This window comes from Mastigoproctus giganteus, chromosome 13, assembly GCF_048544385.1.
Source record: "Mastigoproctus giganteus isolate SK-2022 chromosome 13, ASM4854438v1, whole genome shotgun sequence".
NCBI lineage: Eukaryota > Metazoa > Arthropoda > Arachnida > Uropygi > Thelyphonidae > Mastigoproctus > Mastigoproctus giganteus.
In genome coordinates, this window is record NC_143587.1 from 40426619 (window position 1) to 40442596 (window position 15978).

Genomic DNA, 15978 nt, shown 5'->3' on the forward strand with positions numbered 1-15978 from the left:
CTACTAATGCTAATTAATAATGTTATGATAAAGAAATATTTGATTCAAGCTCAGAGATTCACTCTTCTCGGGTTGATACGTGCATGTCGGACTGTCTCCTCTGAAGCCTTACAGATTATTTCTGGAAGGCTTCCTGTTCAGTATGGGATTTTGCTGGCTGGATTATTATATTATACAAAACGTAATATTAGAAGGACTATTCTGGGCATAGCATCTTGCCCAGAGGAAAATAGGAACTATTCCAAAGCTGATTTGAAATCTGAGAAAAAAAAAGAATTGTCTTGAAAATAATGGACATGTGGCAAGATGATTGGGAAAATGCAGAAAATGGCTATCAGACCTTTATGTTTTACCCCAATAATAAAATTATCAATCCAAAGTTAAAACCATGGCCTCAATTTGGTTTTCATGCCACAAGCCTCATTACTGGACATGGATTGGCATATAAATTGTCATTGTTAAGACTAAGTGAGCAGGGATCATGTGTTTGTGGTGAACCAGAAACATCTGAACATGTTATGCTGGATTGTCATTTTTATTTGGATGTCAGATCTAAATTGGAAAGATCAGTTGGTTTTTGTTTTTTTTTGTTTTTTTTTTGGTTTTTAGGAGCATTAGCAACTAAGACCATATTGCTCCGGGATATGCGGTGGTCATTCCCTGACCTTTCCGCATCCTCCGTATTTGGTGGTGACGGGTTCGAACCCCGGTCTAATCAAGAAGCGTGTGCTACGCACTGCTGCTCCTTCCCACCTGGCTACGGAGGCGCCGATCAGTTGGTATTTTAGAGAAAGAGCAACTCTGGGTTCTGTTCACAGATCGTCACCTATTTGCATATTTTAATGATTTCACGAGTGAAGTATTTAGAAGATGAAAAACACTAATGCGAGATAGCGGTGGCCCACCTCCTTGCAGAAGGGAGGGGAACACACCTGATTAAGATTTACAAATAGAAAGTATAAAGTCGGTTTTCCTCACTTGGGGGCCTAGCGGCCAAACTGAAAGTTCAAAAACAAAAATAAGAAAGGAAATTATGTATTGAGCTCTTTTCATTGCCTATATCAATCCACTGTAAATAAACAACTTCGATTCAGTTAACAGCACAACATTGCAGCTGATTACCACAGATAGGCTGTGGCTTAGGGAGTGGCCTTTAGCATTAATGGAATCTTAAATGTAATGTATAAGGCAATGGTCAGGCTACACCTTGAGTACTGCACAGGTCTGGTGAAGGAAACAAAGGGGTGCTTTTACGAAGAAAGGCTTAAGTTCTGCAAATTGCATCATCTGGAGACTAGGCACCTATTGTGAGGCGATTTCTGATGGATTCTTCCTCTTTCTCAGTTTACAAACCTGGGGGGCATAGATTCAAACTGAGGAAAGACAGTTGTAGAACAGATGTCCAGAAATTTGCCTTTAGCCAGCGGGTAGTTGATTGCGGGAAAAAACTTCCACCTGTTGTGGAAGCAGAACTAGACAAACATTTGGAACGAATGGATCAGTGTAGTGGGAAGGGGTTTTTTTTTTTTTTTTTTTTTGCTGATAGACCTGTATAAGCTTGCTTTCTTGCAGCCTATGCCTCTACTAATACTAATTAATGCTAAGGTAGCACGGTCAAAAAAAAAAACCATTTCACACATCAGTTCACTCTAAACCTTTGTCCAGTTCCTTCTTGAATTTATTTAAGCTCTATCAACTTACACAACAATAGATGGAAGTTTGTTCCAGAAATCTACTACCTACTGGTTAAAGGCATATTCCAGCACATCTATTCTACAACTGTCTTTCCTGAATTTGAATTTATGCCCCCTCAGATTCGTAATATGAGCAAGAGGAAGAATCCTATCAGAATTGGGCCAGCTCAAACCATTCAAGGTCTTATACACCTCAATCAGATCACCTCGCAGGTGCCTTGTCTCCAGACACTGCAATTTGCAGAAGTTAAGCCTTTCTTGGTAAGACCACCCCTTCATTTCTCTCACCAATCTTGTTGCCCTTTTCTGTACTCACTCAAGCAACTCCACATCCTTCTTAAAATGAGGCCTCCAGATCTGTACATAGTAATCAAGACATTGGCCTGACCATTGCCTTATACAAACGTATAATCACCTCCTTTTCCCTGCTAGCAAAATTCCTGTATATCACTGACAACATCTCATGATCTTCTCTGGGAACTTGTCTACACAGCACAGAAAATTTCATATCTGACTGCATAATTACTCCCAGATCTTTTTCATTTTCTACCACCCTAAGTGTAGTACCACACAGTTGGTACATTTCTCTGGAGGCTTACTTCTACCCATATGCAGCACTTTGCATTTGTCAATGTTAAACTTCAGTTGCCACTTCTCTACCCAACTCTTCTACATCCTCTTGCAGTAGCACATTGCCATTACTGTCATTAACAACCCTGCCAACCTTTGTATCTGAATGAATCAGATAAAAATGAATCAAACAAAAATTATAAATATTCAACACAACTATCACAAACTACTTATTGCAGAAACTTTAGAGATGAAACTACATGAAACTTCAATCAATATCCGTAGGCCATTCCTATTGTCCGATAATTGGTCACTTATACGCATGCGTGAAGAACAAACACTACAACATAAGACAAAAGGTTCGAATTAATTGTGAGTTGCTCTGTTCCTGTGAACATGACGCCCGAAAAGTTCTAGTCCGACTTGAGGAATGTAGAGAATAATCCCCCCCCCCCCGACATATCCAAATTTATTAGACCCCTAAATTTAACTGTAAAGTCCAGCTATAGGACCAAAAGAAATAATCGTTCCATATTTATTAAACCGTTTAGACCTCAAAAATCTAATTTTATGCCAATCCAAGTAATGGTTTTCCATGTTGCCAGAAGTATGGTGTTTGTAGACAGCAGCCATGAGCGCTCGTTGAGACCGCACGGTCTGAACACTATGGTTCTGACAGTGGGGAAGATGTCCCACCTGCTTTACAAAATAGATATCGCCATCCTCAAGAATTATTAGTGAGTTGGACTAGGAGAGTTGGAAAAGAAGCTTCCTATATCTAAAATAAAGGTAATCCTGTTGATTTATAATAATTAATTTATATATTGATTTTATATATAAATTATATAATTAATTTATATAATTTATATAATTTTAGAGTTTAGTTATTAATAAACTGTCCAATATCACAGGATGAATTTGATTGAAGAATCTATAGTATCCCTTCCATTGGAGTGCATACATTTTGTAATGTATTATGTTTGTTCAAGTGTGGATGTGTATTATTTGTAAACCAATCGGCATGTTATATAGAACTGAAAAACTAGGAAAAACTCACAGGTGGAAAGGTTGTTCTACTCCTTCTGAGATCAGCAACTATAGGTGACCCCCGCTTAATGCTCATAATTCGTTCCCGAAAAACAGAGTGCTAAGTGAATCAGTGCTAAGAGAGTGCCATATTCCCATAAAGTAACATGTATTTGTGAGTTGCGGTCTATGCCATAGGATACTTCCTAATCAATAATAAATGGTAATGAAAAGACGCACAAATGTCGGTAAAAATGTTTAATATTAAAAATTTGTACATATAAAATATTCTCCATTACATATGTATAATTATGTGGTAAGTAACTACATTATGTATCAAAATTAAACTTAAAATTCCGATTAAACTCATGAATTTATTAATCTGATGGCCCTGGGCTGTCGAGTTTTCATAACTTTGGCGGATTTTGGGTTGTTTTTTGGCTGTCTCCTAGTAAACTAAAAGGGCTTTTACTTTAAAATCCCCGCAGCATTACCACCCAACAATAAAGTCATCAACCGATCCTTTGCCGCTTTGAAGCCTGGCATGGTTTTTTTTTTTTTTTTTTTCTTCTTCTTTCGATATGAAACTTCTTTTAGGCATTCGTTTCCAAAAAAGTCCTGTTTCGTCTATGTTAAAAACTTGTTGAGAAGTTTAACACCACTCTTCAATAATTTTTAGAAGTTCTTTTTTGAAAGTTTCGGCTCCTTGATCTGCACTTGCGGCTTCTCCCTGGATTTTAAATCTATCTTATCAGCGCTTACTAGCTTTATATGGTTCCACTTTGTTTTTTTTTTAAAGGTGAGCTTTCTTCACATCACCATATAGGCTAATTGCTTTTTCTTTAATAATATTTAACTTAACGGAATTGTGCATTGGATATTATCTTCAATAAAATTATTTAGAAGTCTCTCCATTTCAATTATAATAGTCGGCCTAGCTGCTTGCAGTGGAACAGCTGTCTTTCCCACTGTTAAAATTAATAATTTATTTGATAATTGTCCTTACAGTTGAACCTGCCAGTCCTAAATTATTGCACTCATCCACTTTTCATTGAACGGAATCGATTCAAAACGTATAATTTAATTTTCAAATTCAGGATTTTTCTTACCTAAGTAGACTTCGTACTGTGTACGGACGTTGTTCCTTTTTGATTCTTATCCGACATTATTAATCCTCGAAAATGTAACTGCATTGCATTAATTATGAAACAATGTTTGAGTAAATTGTCCGTTACGGACGATATCTAACACTGTACCGAGTGATTACTAGACTTCGGATAAATGCATATAATGCAAATATTACAAGCAATAAACTAACTTGATTATTTTTTAAAATGATCTCGGAACTATGTACCAAGTCACCATAGTTCAATTAAATTAGCGTGGGAAACTTTGCTGTTCATTTTAAAGCTATCAACCACATCAGATGAAACGTTTTCGTTAACATGCCAAAAATTCAATCTGTACGCTGATAAAAGAGCGTTATAGTGAGTTGTGACAGCATTAGAGTGAGATATGGATTATATGTTCTTATAATATAAGAACAGCGTTAAAGCGAATCAGCATAGAGCGAACCGCATTATAACAAAGGCCTGCCGTATAGCCTGAAACGAAGACACCTTTGGCAATTCTATATTCTTTAACTAAGGCCCCCTTCGATTTCAAATAACAAGAAGCAGAATCATATATTGTCACCACATATACGCTGAAATTTTCTCTGCATCCTCTTCTTACTAAGCATTTTTCCATACAACTGTTATATATTATATACAATTTTTCATGATTTTCCATCTTACTGCTGAGAAACATCTAGACTGATAGTGAAACATTCAGTAACCTCATATTCAAGACCATACATCTATTCAAGTGTGCGTGCGTGCGTGTGTGTGTGTGTGTGTGTATGTGTGCACGTGTGTGTGCTTTTCAACTGTGTGTATGGTAAGCCTTTCAGTATTAAATATCATAATTCCCATTTGGAACACAGATTTGTCTTTATTTTAAGTTTAAAGAAGCATTAAGTGACAAGTAACATGAATTTATTTACTTACAAAATGAAATCCTCAACACATTCAGATTTTTTGAAAAGTTGAAGGTGTAAAATTGAAAATAAAACATACCTAAACCAGTGGTAGGCGTTGGAGCAATGACGGTACATGCAGTTTTTCCATCACTGGTCTTTGTTTCAACCATACCATCAGGACAAAGACACATCCATTCAGTGGAGGGCTGAGCCACACACAGGGCAGAGGTGCCACAAGGACTAGATTTACATGGATTAACTACTGTAAGTATGTAATAAATTTATTAAAAGAAATATCAAGCTTTAGTGATAATTTTAAGCATTCTTTTAAATCATTACTATTTATATTTAAAATAATAACCGCACTGGTCTAATAATAAAAGATTGCACTTTTTTCTAACACTAAGAATTCTCTCATACACACAATACCCAAACTACAGTTAAATAGGTGGATGTTAAAAATATAATTAACACCTAATAGATTATGAACAATAATGGTTGTTATATATCTTTATATATTTCAGAGAAAAGGTATGAATTTTTAGTCTTTAATTATAAACAAAATGATATTTTCATCTTACTGATATATCAGAAATCTGGCTTTATAACCTTCAAGAATTAATGTAACTCACTACTAATTGAAACTTTATAGTGAAAATGGCCAGCATAAGCAAAAACGGGGAGGCAGTGTGGTTAAATCCAAATTTAACTTTCACAGATTGGATGGCATAGATCTAACGAAGCTTATCACCCTGACAGTATTTAATCAATGGTAAAGTTTTTATTGGGCCAGTTGGTTCAGGGAAGCATAAAGAACAATGGAATGGGCAGAAAGCATTTTTGTAAATGAAACTGTTAGAGTGACTACTACACAAAAATTTTAAGGAAAACTTTCCTGCCCATTTTTAGAAACCACTTTCTTATGCAGGGCAAGTTGCTACTTACCCTGCATAAGAAATAACTGCAGATATACGAATAAAGGAATCCATAAGGAATTTGGTTATTTGATTGGAAGAAGCAGCATCTTAGATAACAGAAAATCGTGCCTTCCAACATGGTTCTGCATCTTGGCACACTGCACATAAGGTTAGTACAACATTAAATAATTATTTAATACAATTTATGGTATGTTTAATACAATTTATGGTGCAGGCAGATATGAAGTTCTCTGAGCAGTGCAGACGAGCTGCAAGAGTAGCTCATGGTGTCTTGTCAATGATATACAGGAATTTTTCTAGCAGGGATAAGGAGGTGATTATTCCCTTGTATAAGGCAATGGTTAGGCCACATCTTGAGTACTGTATACAGGTCTGGAGGCCTCATTTCAAGAAGGATGTAGAGCTGCTGGAACGGGTACAGAGAAGGGCAACAAGATTAGTAAATGGAACAAAGGGTTGCTCTTACGAAGAAAGGCTTAAGTTTTGCAAATTGCAGAGTCTGGAGACTAGGCACCGGCGAGGTGATCTGATAGAGGTGTATAAGGCTTTGAATGGTTTGAGCATGCTCAATGCCAATGGGATTCTTCATCTTGCTCAGAATAATCACCTCAGAGGGCATAAATTCAAATTGAGGAAGGACGGATGTCGGATAGATGTGCGGAAATTTGCCTTTGGCCAGCGGGTGGTTGGTTGGTGGAACCGACTTCCATCACTTGTTGTTGAAGTTGATAGCCTAAACAAATTTAAAGCTCAACTGGACAGGTATTTCGAACGAACGGAGGGGTGAAATGGGAGTGGTTTTTTTTTTTTTTTTTGGCTGATGCTGAATAAGCTTGCTTTCTTGCCGCATATGCCTCTACTAATGCTAAATGCTAAATGTTAGGGGCTTAGAGGGGAACAGGTATCCTGTGTGTTATCAGACACTCAGTCTAAAACACTGATGGATCCAATATCTTTCTATTACAGTAGATTTAGGAGAAGTCCGGTTGGCCTGCCTCCATAAAATCCACTCATGCACACCTTCTCGAGGATAAGCCCTGTTACGTCACTTAGGTTGCAACGAACGTGTAGAGTGGTTCTCTTCAAGACGCCTGGTCAGCGTGAAGAGGAAAAGACCAAACCCTCCAGCATATGACAGCACGACAAAACAAATGGCCCTCAGGCCTCAGTGGCTTTCACTCCCCTTCTTACGGCAGCGAGAGGATCAGAGTGGAAGCAGAGGGTGCTAAGAATCTCTGGGTATGACCAGGCTGCCATGCACGGTAACTGAACTTGGCCTGTTACAACGTAAGAGCACTCATCGGTGAAGAGAGGATATTAGAGCTGGAAAAGGAATTAGAAAATGTGAATTGGAATATCATTGGTTTGGCTGAAAGAAGAAGAAGAAATGAATCACTTATAAGTTTATCAAGTGGAAATCTGCTGTACACCAATGGAAACAGTGAAAGGAGTGAAGGTGGAGTTGGGTTTCTGGTCCATAAAGATTTAAAAAACAACATTTTGGAATTCAAAAGTACATTACCAAGGGTGTCAAGGCTAATACTCAAGATTTCTAAGAGGTACAAGCTACAGATTATAATGATTTATGCACCAACATCGAGCCATGATGATGAAGAGGTTGAAGAAATGTACACCGAAATTGAGTCTTCTAGATGAGCAGAAAACTCACTACACTATTATGGGGGACTTGAATGCTAAGGTTGGAAAAAGACAAAACAGTGCAGAAAGGGGAACTATAGGAAATTTTGAAATTGGTGAAAGAAATAAAAGAGGCAAAAGACTTGTGGAATTTGCAGAATCTCAAGGATTGTCAGTAATGAACACTTTTTTCAAGAAAAGGGTGAACAGAAAGTTGACATGGAAGAGTCCAAATGGATTAACAACTAATGAAATCGACTTCATCCTCACTAACAAAAGATATATTGTGAATGATGTTACCATCCTGAATAAGGTGAATGTTGGAAGTGATCACAGAATGGTAAGATGTACACTTGATATAGACGTAGGAAAGGAAAAAACTGACTAGAGTAAACAATACAAAGGTCTTTGAAATAACAGGAGGAGAAAAAGCAGTATGTACTGGAACTTAAGAACAAGTTTGAGCTTCTGCAGACTGCTCAGGACCAAGATATCGACGAGGAATATTACAACTTTCTGAAAGTGATAAAGCCCAAGAAACCTATAGGGAAAAAGAAATCCAAAGAAGAAAAAATTAGTCAAGAAACACTTGTCATGATGAACCGAAGGCGAAAAATGAAGAGTAAGATAAACACTGACAAGGAAAAAATTGAGTATACTGAGTTATGCTAAGCCATTATAAAGAGACTCAGAAAGGACATAAGAAGATTTAACACAAGAAAAGTAGAACAAGCATTAAGGGAAAACAAAGGATTTAAATCAGCAGCCATGAGCAGTAATACAGAAAGACAAATGATACTGAAACTGAAGAATAGCGATGGTGTACTTATAAACAGCAGAGAAGGCATAATTCAAATAGCAGAAGACTACTATAGAGAATTATACAAGGAGCGAGGGAATGATGCCAGCAGTGGCAAGATGGATTGCAAATTAGCAACACATACCACATACCCGATATTCTACCTGATGAGGTAGAACATGCATTGAAGAAAATGAAGAATCAGAAAGCCCCGGGGGAAGATGAAGTTACTGTAGAGTTGTTAAAATTGGGAGGAAGAGACATAACACAAAAACTGGCAAGGCTCTTCACAAAGTGCATTAGAAAAGATTAACAACTGGATTAACAACTAATAACGACTAAGCAGTGGAATAATGCAATCATAGTTCTGCTGCATAAGAAAGGAGATAAATCAGAAATTGGAAATTATAGACCAATTAGCTTGTTATCCCACATCTACAAGTTGTTCACAAGGGTCATTACTAACAGATCAGAAAGAATACTTGATGAGAATCAACCGAAAGGGAAAGTTGGCTTTAGAACAGGATTCTCAACTATGGATCACCTTCACGTAATATCACAGCTAATGGAGAAAGCAAATGAATATAAAACACCATTATGCCTGGCATTTGTGGATTATGAAAAGGCATTTGATTCCATACAGCATAAGGCAATGTTTCGGGCACTGGAAAGACAAGGCATCCCATATCTACAAGTTGTTCATAAGGGTCATTACTAACAGATTAGAAAGAATACTTGATGAGAATCAACCGAAAGAGCAAGCTGGCTTTAGGACAGGATTCTCAACTATGGATCACCTTCACGTAATATCACAGCTAATGGAGAAAGCAAATGAATATAAAACACCATTATGCCTGGCAATTGTGGATTATGAAAAGGCATTTGACTCCATACAGCATAAGGCAATGTTTCGGGCACTGGAAAGACAAGGCATAGATACCCCACATATTATGATTTTGAAGAAAATATATGAGAATACTACCTCCTTTATTAGACTAGACTAGTGCTTCTCAGAGTGGGCGATATTGCCCCTTGGGGGATTTGAATTATCCACGGGGGCATTAGGCATGAAAGGGGTGGGGGGTGGGGGGCGATAGGCATGAAAGGGGCCGGGGGGCGATAGGCATGAAAGCAGTTGCCAGGGGGCAGATGGAGCACCATCAATGATTGGCCATTACAAGGGTTTTATGGCTTATTTAAAAATGTTGTGCCAAACATTATTACTGTTCATTGTGTCACTCACTGTCAGCATTTAATTGCGAAACTGCACAATTCTCTACAAACTGTTCCAAATCTGTTGGAAATAGAGAAAAAAGAAAAAATAGCTGATGAAACTCTACTAACTTTTTGTAATCATCTAGAAATGTTGCGCAGAGATATGCAGGAAAGGTTCGAAGATATCCTTAATTTGAAAATTCCAGATTGGGTTATAAATCCTTTTTTAAATAATGACAATGGCGAATGTTTTGTAGAAGGAGAATTGATTGAGTTACAAAATGAAGTTGAACTGAAGCCAAAATTTCAAAATTCATATCAGGAATTTTGGTTACAAAAGAAAATCCCTGACCATTATCCTGCATTGTGGGGAATTGCAAAAAAAGTACTTATTTCTTTTCCAACATCATATCTAGTCGAAACCGGTTTCAGTGTTGTATCTCAATTGCTGACAAAACAAAGAAATTTCTGGATGTTGTTAAACATGGCGATTCACGACTTCTACTTACAGATATTAAACCTAATATTGAAAGTTAATAAATCTCCACCAAGCTCATCCGTCACATTAAATATTAAAATATAATTAACTATTTCCTTTAAAATCATGACTTATTTATGTAATTAACTGTAATTTTTATGACTTAATTTAAGTAACTATAACTGACTTTCTTTATGTAGTTGTAATTTTTTACAAAGAAGGAATAAAGTGCAGTAAATAGTTTTCTTTATAATTCACACACGTACATGCAGGGCTGCATTTACGTTTTTGGAGGCAAACAGACAAATATTCATTTCAGTTATAAAAAAAGCCCTGGTGAGGGCTTTTTTTTTTAGAGGGGCAGTGATCCAACCAGGAGGGGTGATCCAACCAAGGGGGGCAGTGATCCAAAAAAGTTTAAGAAAGTTTAAGACAAAGACAGTAGGAAATTTAAAATCGAGAAAGGAGTTCGACAAGGAGACACAATATCTGTGAAGCTGTTTACTGCTGCCCTTGAGGAAGCTTTCAGAAGATTAGACTGGTCGCAGAAAGGAGTAAATGTGAATGGACAGTACCTCAACCATTTATGATTTGCAGATAACATTGTGGTCATAAGCCACGATCCCAAAGAATTAGAGGAAAATCAGTTATGCACAGTTAGTAAGGATTTTGGACTAAAGGTTTGGTTTTTTTTTTTTTTTTTTTTAGGAGCATTAGCAACTAAGGCCATATTGCTCGCTCAGGGAATATGTGGTGGTTATTCCCTGACCTTTCCGCATCCTCCGTATTTGGTGGTGGCGGGCTCGAACTCCGATCTAATCAAGAAGCGTGTGCTATGCACTGCTGTTCCTTCCCACCTGGCTATGGAGGCGCCTTTGGACTAAAGATGAATATGGCTAAAAGAAAAGTAATGATGAACAAGTATGCCACAGAAAGGGAAATAATGATTGAAGGAGTAGTAATTGAAAAGGTGGAGTCACATACTTATCTGGGACAAGTTATTAGCTGTAATAATGATAAATGGCTGGAAGTCAAGAGAAGAATAAATTTTGGATGGATAGCATTCAGGAAATATAGTCACATACTGAAGAGCAATATCCCAGTTTGTCTGAAACATAAATTAATGAACCAATGTATACTTCCCACCATGACTTATGGACGTGAAATATGGGCACTCACCAAAAGAATAGAAGAGAGGCTGAGAACTACACAGCGAAGAATGGAACAAATTATACTGGGAATCAGACTGTTAGATAAGAAGAGAAACACATGGATTAGGCGGCAAACTCAAGTAAAGGACATTCTTATCAAAACTAAAGAACTAAAATGGTCTTGGGCAGGACGCATAGCTCGAAGACATGACGACAGATGGACTAAGAAAATAACAGAATGGTACCCAAGAGGAGCTAAAAGAAAACCTGGAAGACAAAGGCGGAGATGGATAGATGAAATTCATGAGTTTGTGGGTAGTAAATGGATGGCCAGTGCTCAAAACAGAAGGAACTGGAAAGTTGCTGGAGAGGCCTTCATCCTGCAGTGGATTGAAAATGCCTGATGATAGCATGCTAATAACAAATTTGAGACTATATATGGGCAATTATTTCAGTTGTAATGCTTGTTTTGAGAGTAAATTTACAGTGATGCAATATATATGGTTGCCACTGTGTGTGCATGCATGTTTCCCTTCTTCAAATAATTTTTTCATCTGTTGAAGGACTCATTCTTTGATGGCTCTTTTGACTTCAGAAAATTGAAACTACATCCTATTAGACTTCATATCTGCTGCACAATTACTCCCAGGTCTTTTTCATTTTTTAACACATAAATTGTAGTACCACACAGTTGGTACGTTTCTCTGGGATTACTTCTACCCAAATGCAGTACTTTGCATTTGTCAATGTCAAACTTCAGTTGATACTTCTCAGCCCATCTGCCCAAATTTTCTAGATTCTGTTGCAGTAGCACGCTGCCATTATTGTCATTAACAACCCTGGCAACCTTTGTATCATCTGCAAACCTCGACATTAAGCCTGATATACCTTCATCAATATCACTGATAAATATACAAAATAACAGTGGGCCAAACACCCAGTCCCCCCTGGGGACTCCACTAATAACATTAGTCCATGAAAATCACCGTCCTTTGATTATCACTCCCTGTCTTCTCCCACTCAACCACCCTTTTATCCATTGTAGCAACTTATCATTAATACTATACTGCTCCAATTTGTACAGTAATCTTCCATGTGCAACAATGTCAAAAGGTTTCCTGACATCCAAGTATTGTATATGATTATTAAAATTATTTTTTGCATCTAGTGACCACATCATAGTATCCAATCAAATGTGATAGACTAGACTTCCCCTTAACAAACCCATGCTGTGTCTGAATTATTACTAGTCTTGTCTTTATGATCTTGCAATGCATCTTTAAACATCTTTAGTGACTCCATTATTTTCCCCAGAACAGAAGTTAAATTAACTGGTCTGTAATTACTAGTGTCACCCTTAGATCCCCCTTTGTGAATTGGGGATACATTTGCACATCTGCAGTCCGTCGGGACTTCCGCTGAGTCCAGGGATGTTCTCATAATTATGGCTAGGTGTTTGCTTACTTCCTTTGCTACCTCCTTTAATATAACTGGATATATCCCATCCACCCCAGGTGCCTTATTTATGTTTAACTTCAACAATTTCTCCTTCACTTTATTGCAAAATCATTAAGCACCCTGTTACAGTTTGATAAACTGCTGGCATTTTCCTCCCTTAATAACTCCTCATGTGTGAATGTAGATGCAAAATACTTATTCAGATTATCAGCTATCTGAGCAGGATCATAAACAGTTGAACCATCAAAATTGGAGGAGTCTGCTGACGAGGCTAGTGGGGCCAGACGTGTTCAAAGCCGCTAAGTGGATTTTTCTGTTTATTGATTTGAAATTATTGTTTTTCTAAAACTTTTGATTTAAATTTAGTAGTATAGCATTATTTTGTGATATTTCTGATTAATCTGGTGTATTTATTCTTTACTCGGCCTTGTAATTGCATAAAAGTATCGGTAAGGGTATCAAATCCACGTGTTACAAGTTACAACTCCGCTGAACAAGAAGTTTTTTTAGCCATATTTAGCCATTTATTGAATATTTTTTACATCAAATTCTTTTTTGTAAGTAGCTTATAGACCTAGTAAGGATCGTTAGTTTATTCTGAATTGAGACAGCGAGATTTGAAAGTTAATTAATACTTAAGTGTCCATAGATTCCCGTTCGTAACTTCCGCCTTTGTCTTTGTCATATGATCATTATATATCGAACCTAGATAGCGTTAGTATAGTATAGGTTATAATATTTTCAGCGATCGGTAAAATCTATTAAACTTGTTGAACTTCGTTGGCATTTAAATTGCACTTTTAACTAAATACATATACCGACTTAGATTACAAACGTAACATAATTAATTAATACATAACTGATACGGAAGTTATATAAAGGGAACTCGGAGATAATTAATACTTCACTAAAAAATATATATCCCGTTATATATCCCGTTATAACTGTGTTGGGAGATAAGTTAGGGTTATAAACTGAAATTGAAATTTTATTTAAATTAAAAGTAATCATGACTCAGACCAGAGCAGCAAAACAAAAGGCACAAGCTAATGGAAGTGCTGTGGCTCAGAGGAGAACTGAGGGGGGGCAGTTGCCTTCTGAATCACAGCCTTCTAAAATGCACAGCTTGCATGATGTTTGCCAGAGGGCAGTTGGTTTGTGGAATAGACTTCCATCGCTTGTTGTTGAAGTTGATAGCCTAAACAAATTTAAGGCTCAGCTGGACAGGTATTTCGAACGAATTGAGGGGTGAAATGGGAGTAGTGGTTGTTTTTTTTTTTTTTTTTTTTTTATTGGCTGATGCTGAATAAGCTTGCTTTCTTGCATCATATGCCTCTACTAATGCTAATGCTAATATTTGTGGAGCATTCAGGTACGGGACATGATTTTGCCATGGGGGATGTCTTTGTGTGCGCGCGATGAAAGGAGTGTATCGAAATCAGGCAACAACTCAGCGTTCTTATGGGCCTATATGAGAGCTTGAAGGACAGGGTGGATGCCCTCGAAGGAACTAAATTGAGGGCCCATCAAGCTCTCAGCTGCCCACATCAACGCCAGAGCTTGCACTTGGTCATCGTGAAACACAGCAGCAACCCCCAAGGCAGAATACGCTGGTCCCAAAGGAACTAGTAGTTGTTGGTGACTCTATTGTCAGGGAAACGGGGAACATGCTTTGTAAAAAGGATAGGTGGAACAGGACCAGGGTATGTCTGCCAGGGGCAAAGGTTGATGACGTTGTAGAGCAGATATCATCTTTTAAGGGCACAAAAGGTGATATAGTTGTACATGTTGGCACTAACGATATCAAGAGTAGGAGACCGGCAGAATTGCTTAACAAGTACAGGTCACTGTTGAAAAAAAGCCGTGAAATAGGGTTGAATTTGAAAGCGTCTGCAATTCTGCCCAGACACGATAGGAGGGAGTATATGATGAGAGCCTTGTCGATCAATTCGGCCCTGGAAAGATTGTGCAAGGCTCAAGGGGTAGAATTTTTTTCAGCCTGGACTGTACTTGTTAACAGGAGAGATTGCTTCTATAGGGATGGGATACACTTAAATAGAAAGGGTGCAAGAATATTTGCTGATGCTATCGAGGCCGTGTTAGGTGGTTCGGAAAACTGCTAGCTTGGGGGGATACAAAGACGAATAGATTAACAGTAGCCACTGGCAGAGGTGAAAGAGATTCTTGCACTGCTTCTATTGGAATGAGCAGAAGCCTGAAAAACAAGATTCAGGATATTTCAGAGACTGCTGGGAGTCATTGCGGTACAAGTAAACACATGGGTTGTGTTAGGGTAACTAAGAATAGAAATAGGTGCATGTATACTTGCGTGTACACCAATGCTAGGAGTTTAGTAAATAAATTTGATGAATTTGAGGTATTGCTCAAAACATCAAAGGCAGATATTGTTGGGATATCAGAGACTTGGTGTCACACAGATATAAGGAATGCAGAATTGGAATTTGGGGAGTACAACGTCTACAGAAAGGATAGATTGGATAGGAAGGGAGGAGGGGTTATGCTATTATTTAAGAAATACATAAAATCCAAGGAAGTGAAGCCAGTGGACATTGCAGTGTCGAGTCAGTTTGGTGTGACATAAGCATTGGGAGATCAAAATTGCGAGAAGGAGTGTGCTATAGGCTAATGACTCTGATGAGTATAATAAGAAACTGTACAGGGAAATAGAGTGGGCCAGTAAATCAGAGAGCCTTATAATGGGAGATTTTAATTTCCCAGATATTGACTGGAATTTGTGGGCTGGTCACTCACACACTAGCAAGGCTTTTGTGGATTTATTGGATGATTGTTTTCTACATCAGCATGTTCGGAGAAGAGGGAGGAATACTCTTGATTTGATTATCAGCAGTGATTCTTCATGCATTAAGAATCTGCAGATAAATGAACTACTAGGTGGCAGTGATCACAGTGTGTTGAAGTGGGATTTACTCAAAGAGGTAACTACCATTAGGGGTAAAGGGAAGGGTTATT

At 37.7% G+C, this 15978-nt stretch overlaps 1 protein-coding gene across 1 annotated transcript in view; it reads right to left on the reverse strand.

The window, feature by feature from the left end:
• LOC150075985 (prolow-density lipoprotein receptor-related protein 1-like) overlaps positions 1-15978 on the reverse strand; it is a 1358636-nt gene that overhangs the window by 193156 nt on the left and 1149502 nt on the right. Inside the window, 1 exon segment of the mRNA XM_090387555.1 lies at positions 5408-5572. Within this exon segment, the coding sequence (XP_090243681.1) occupies positions 5408-5572 (165 nt within the window).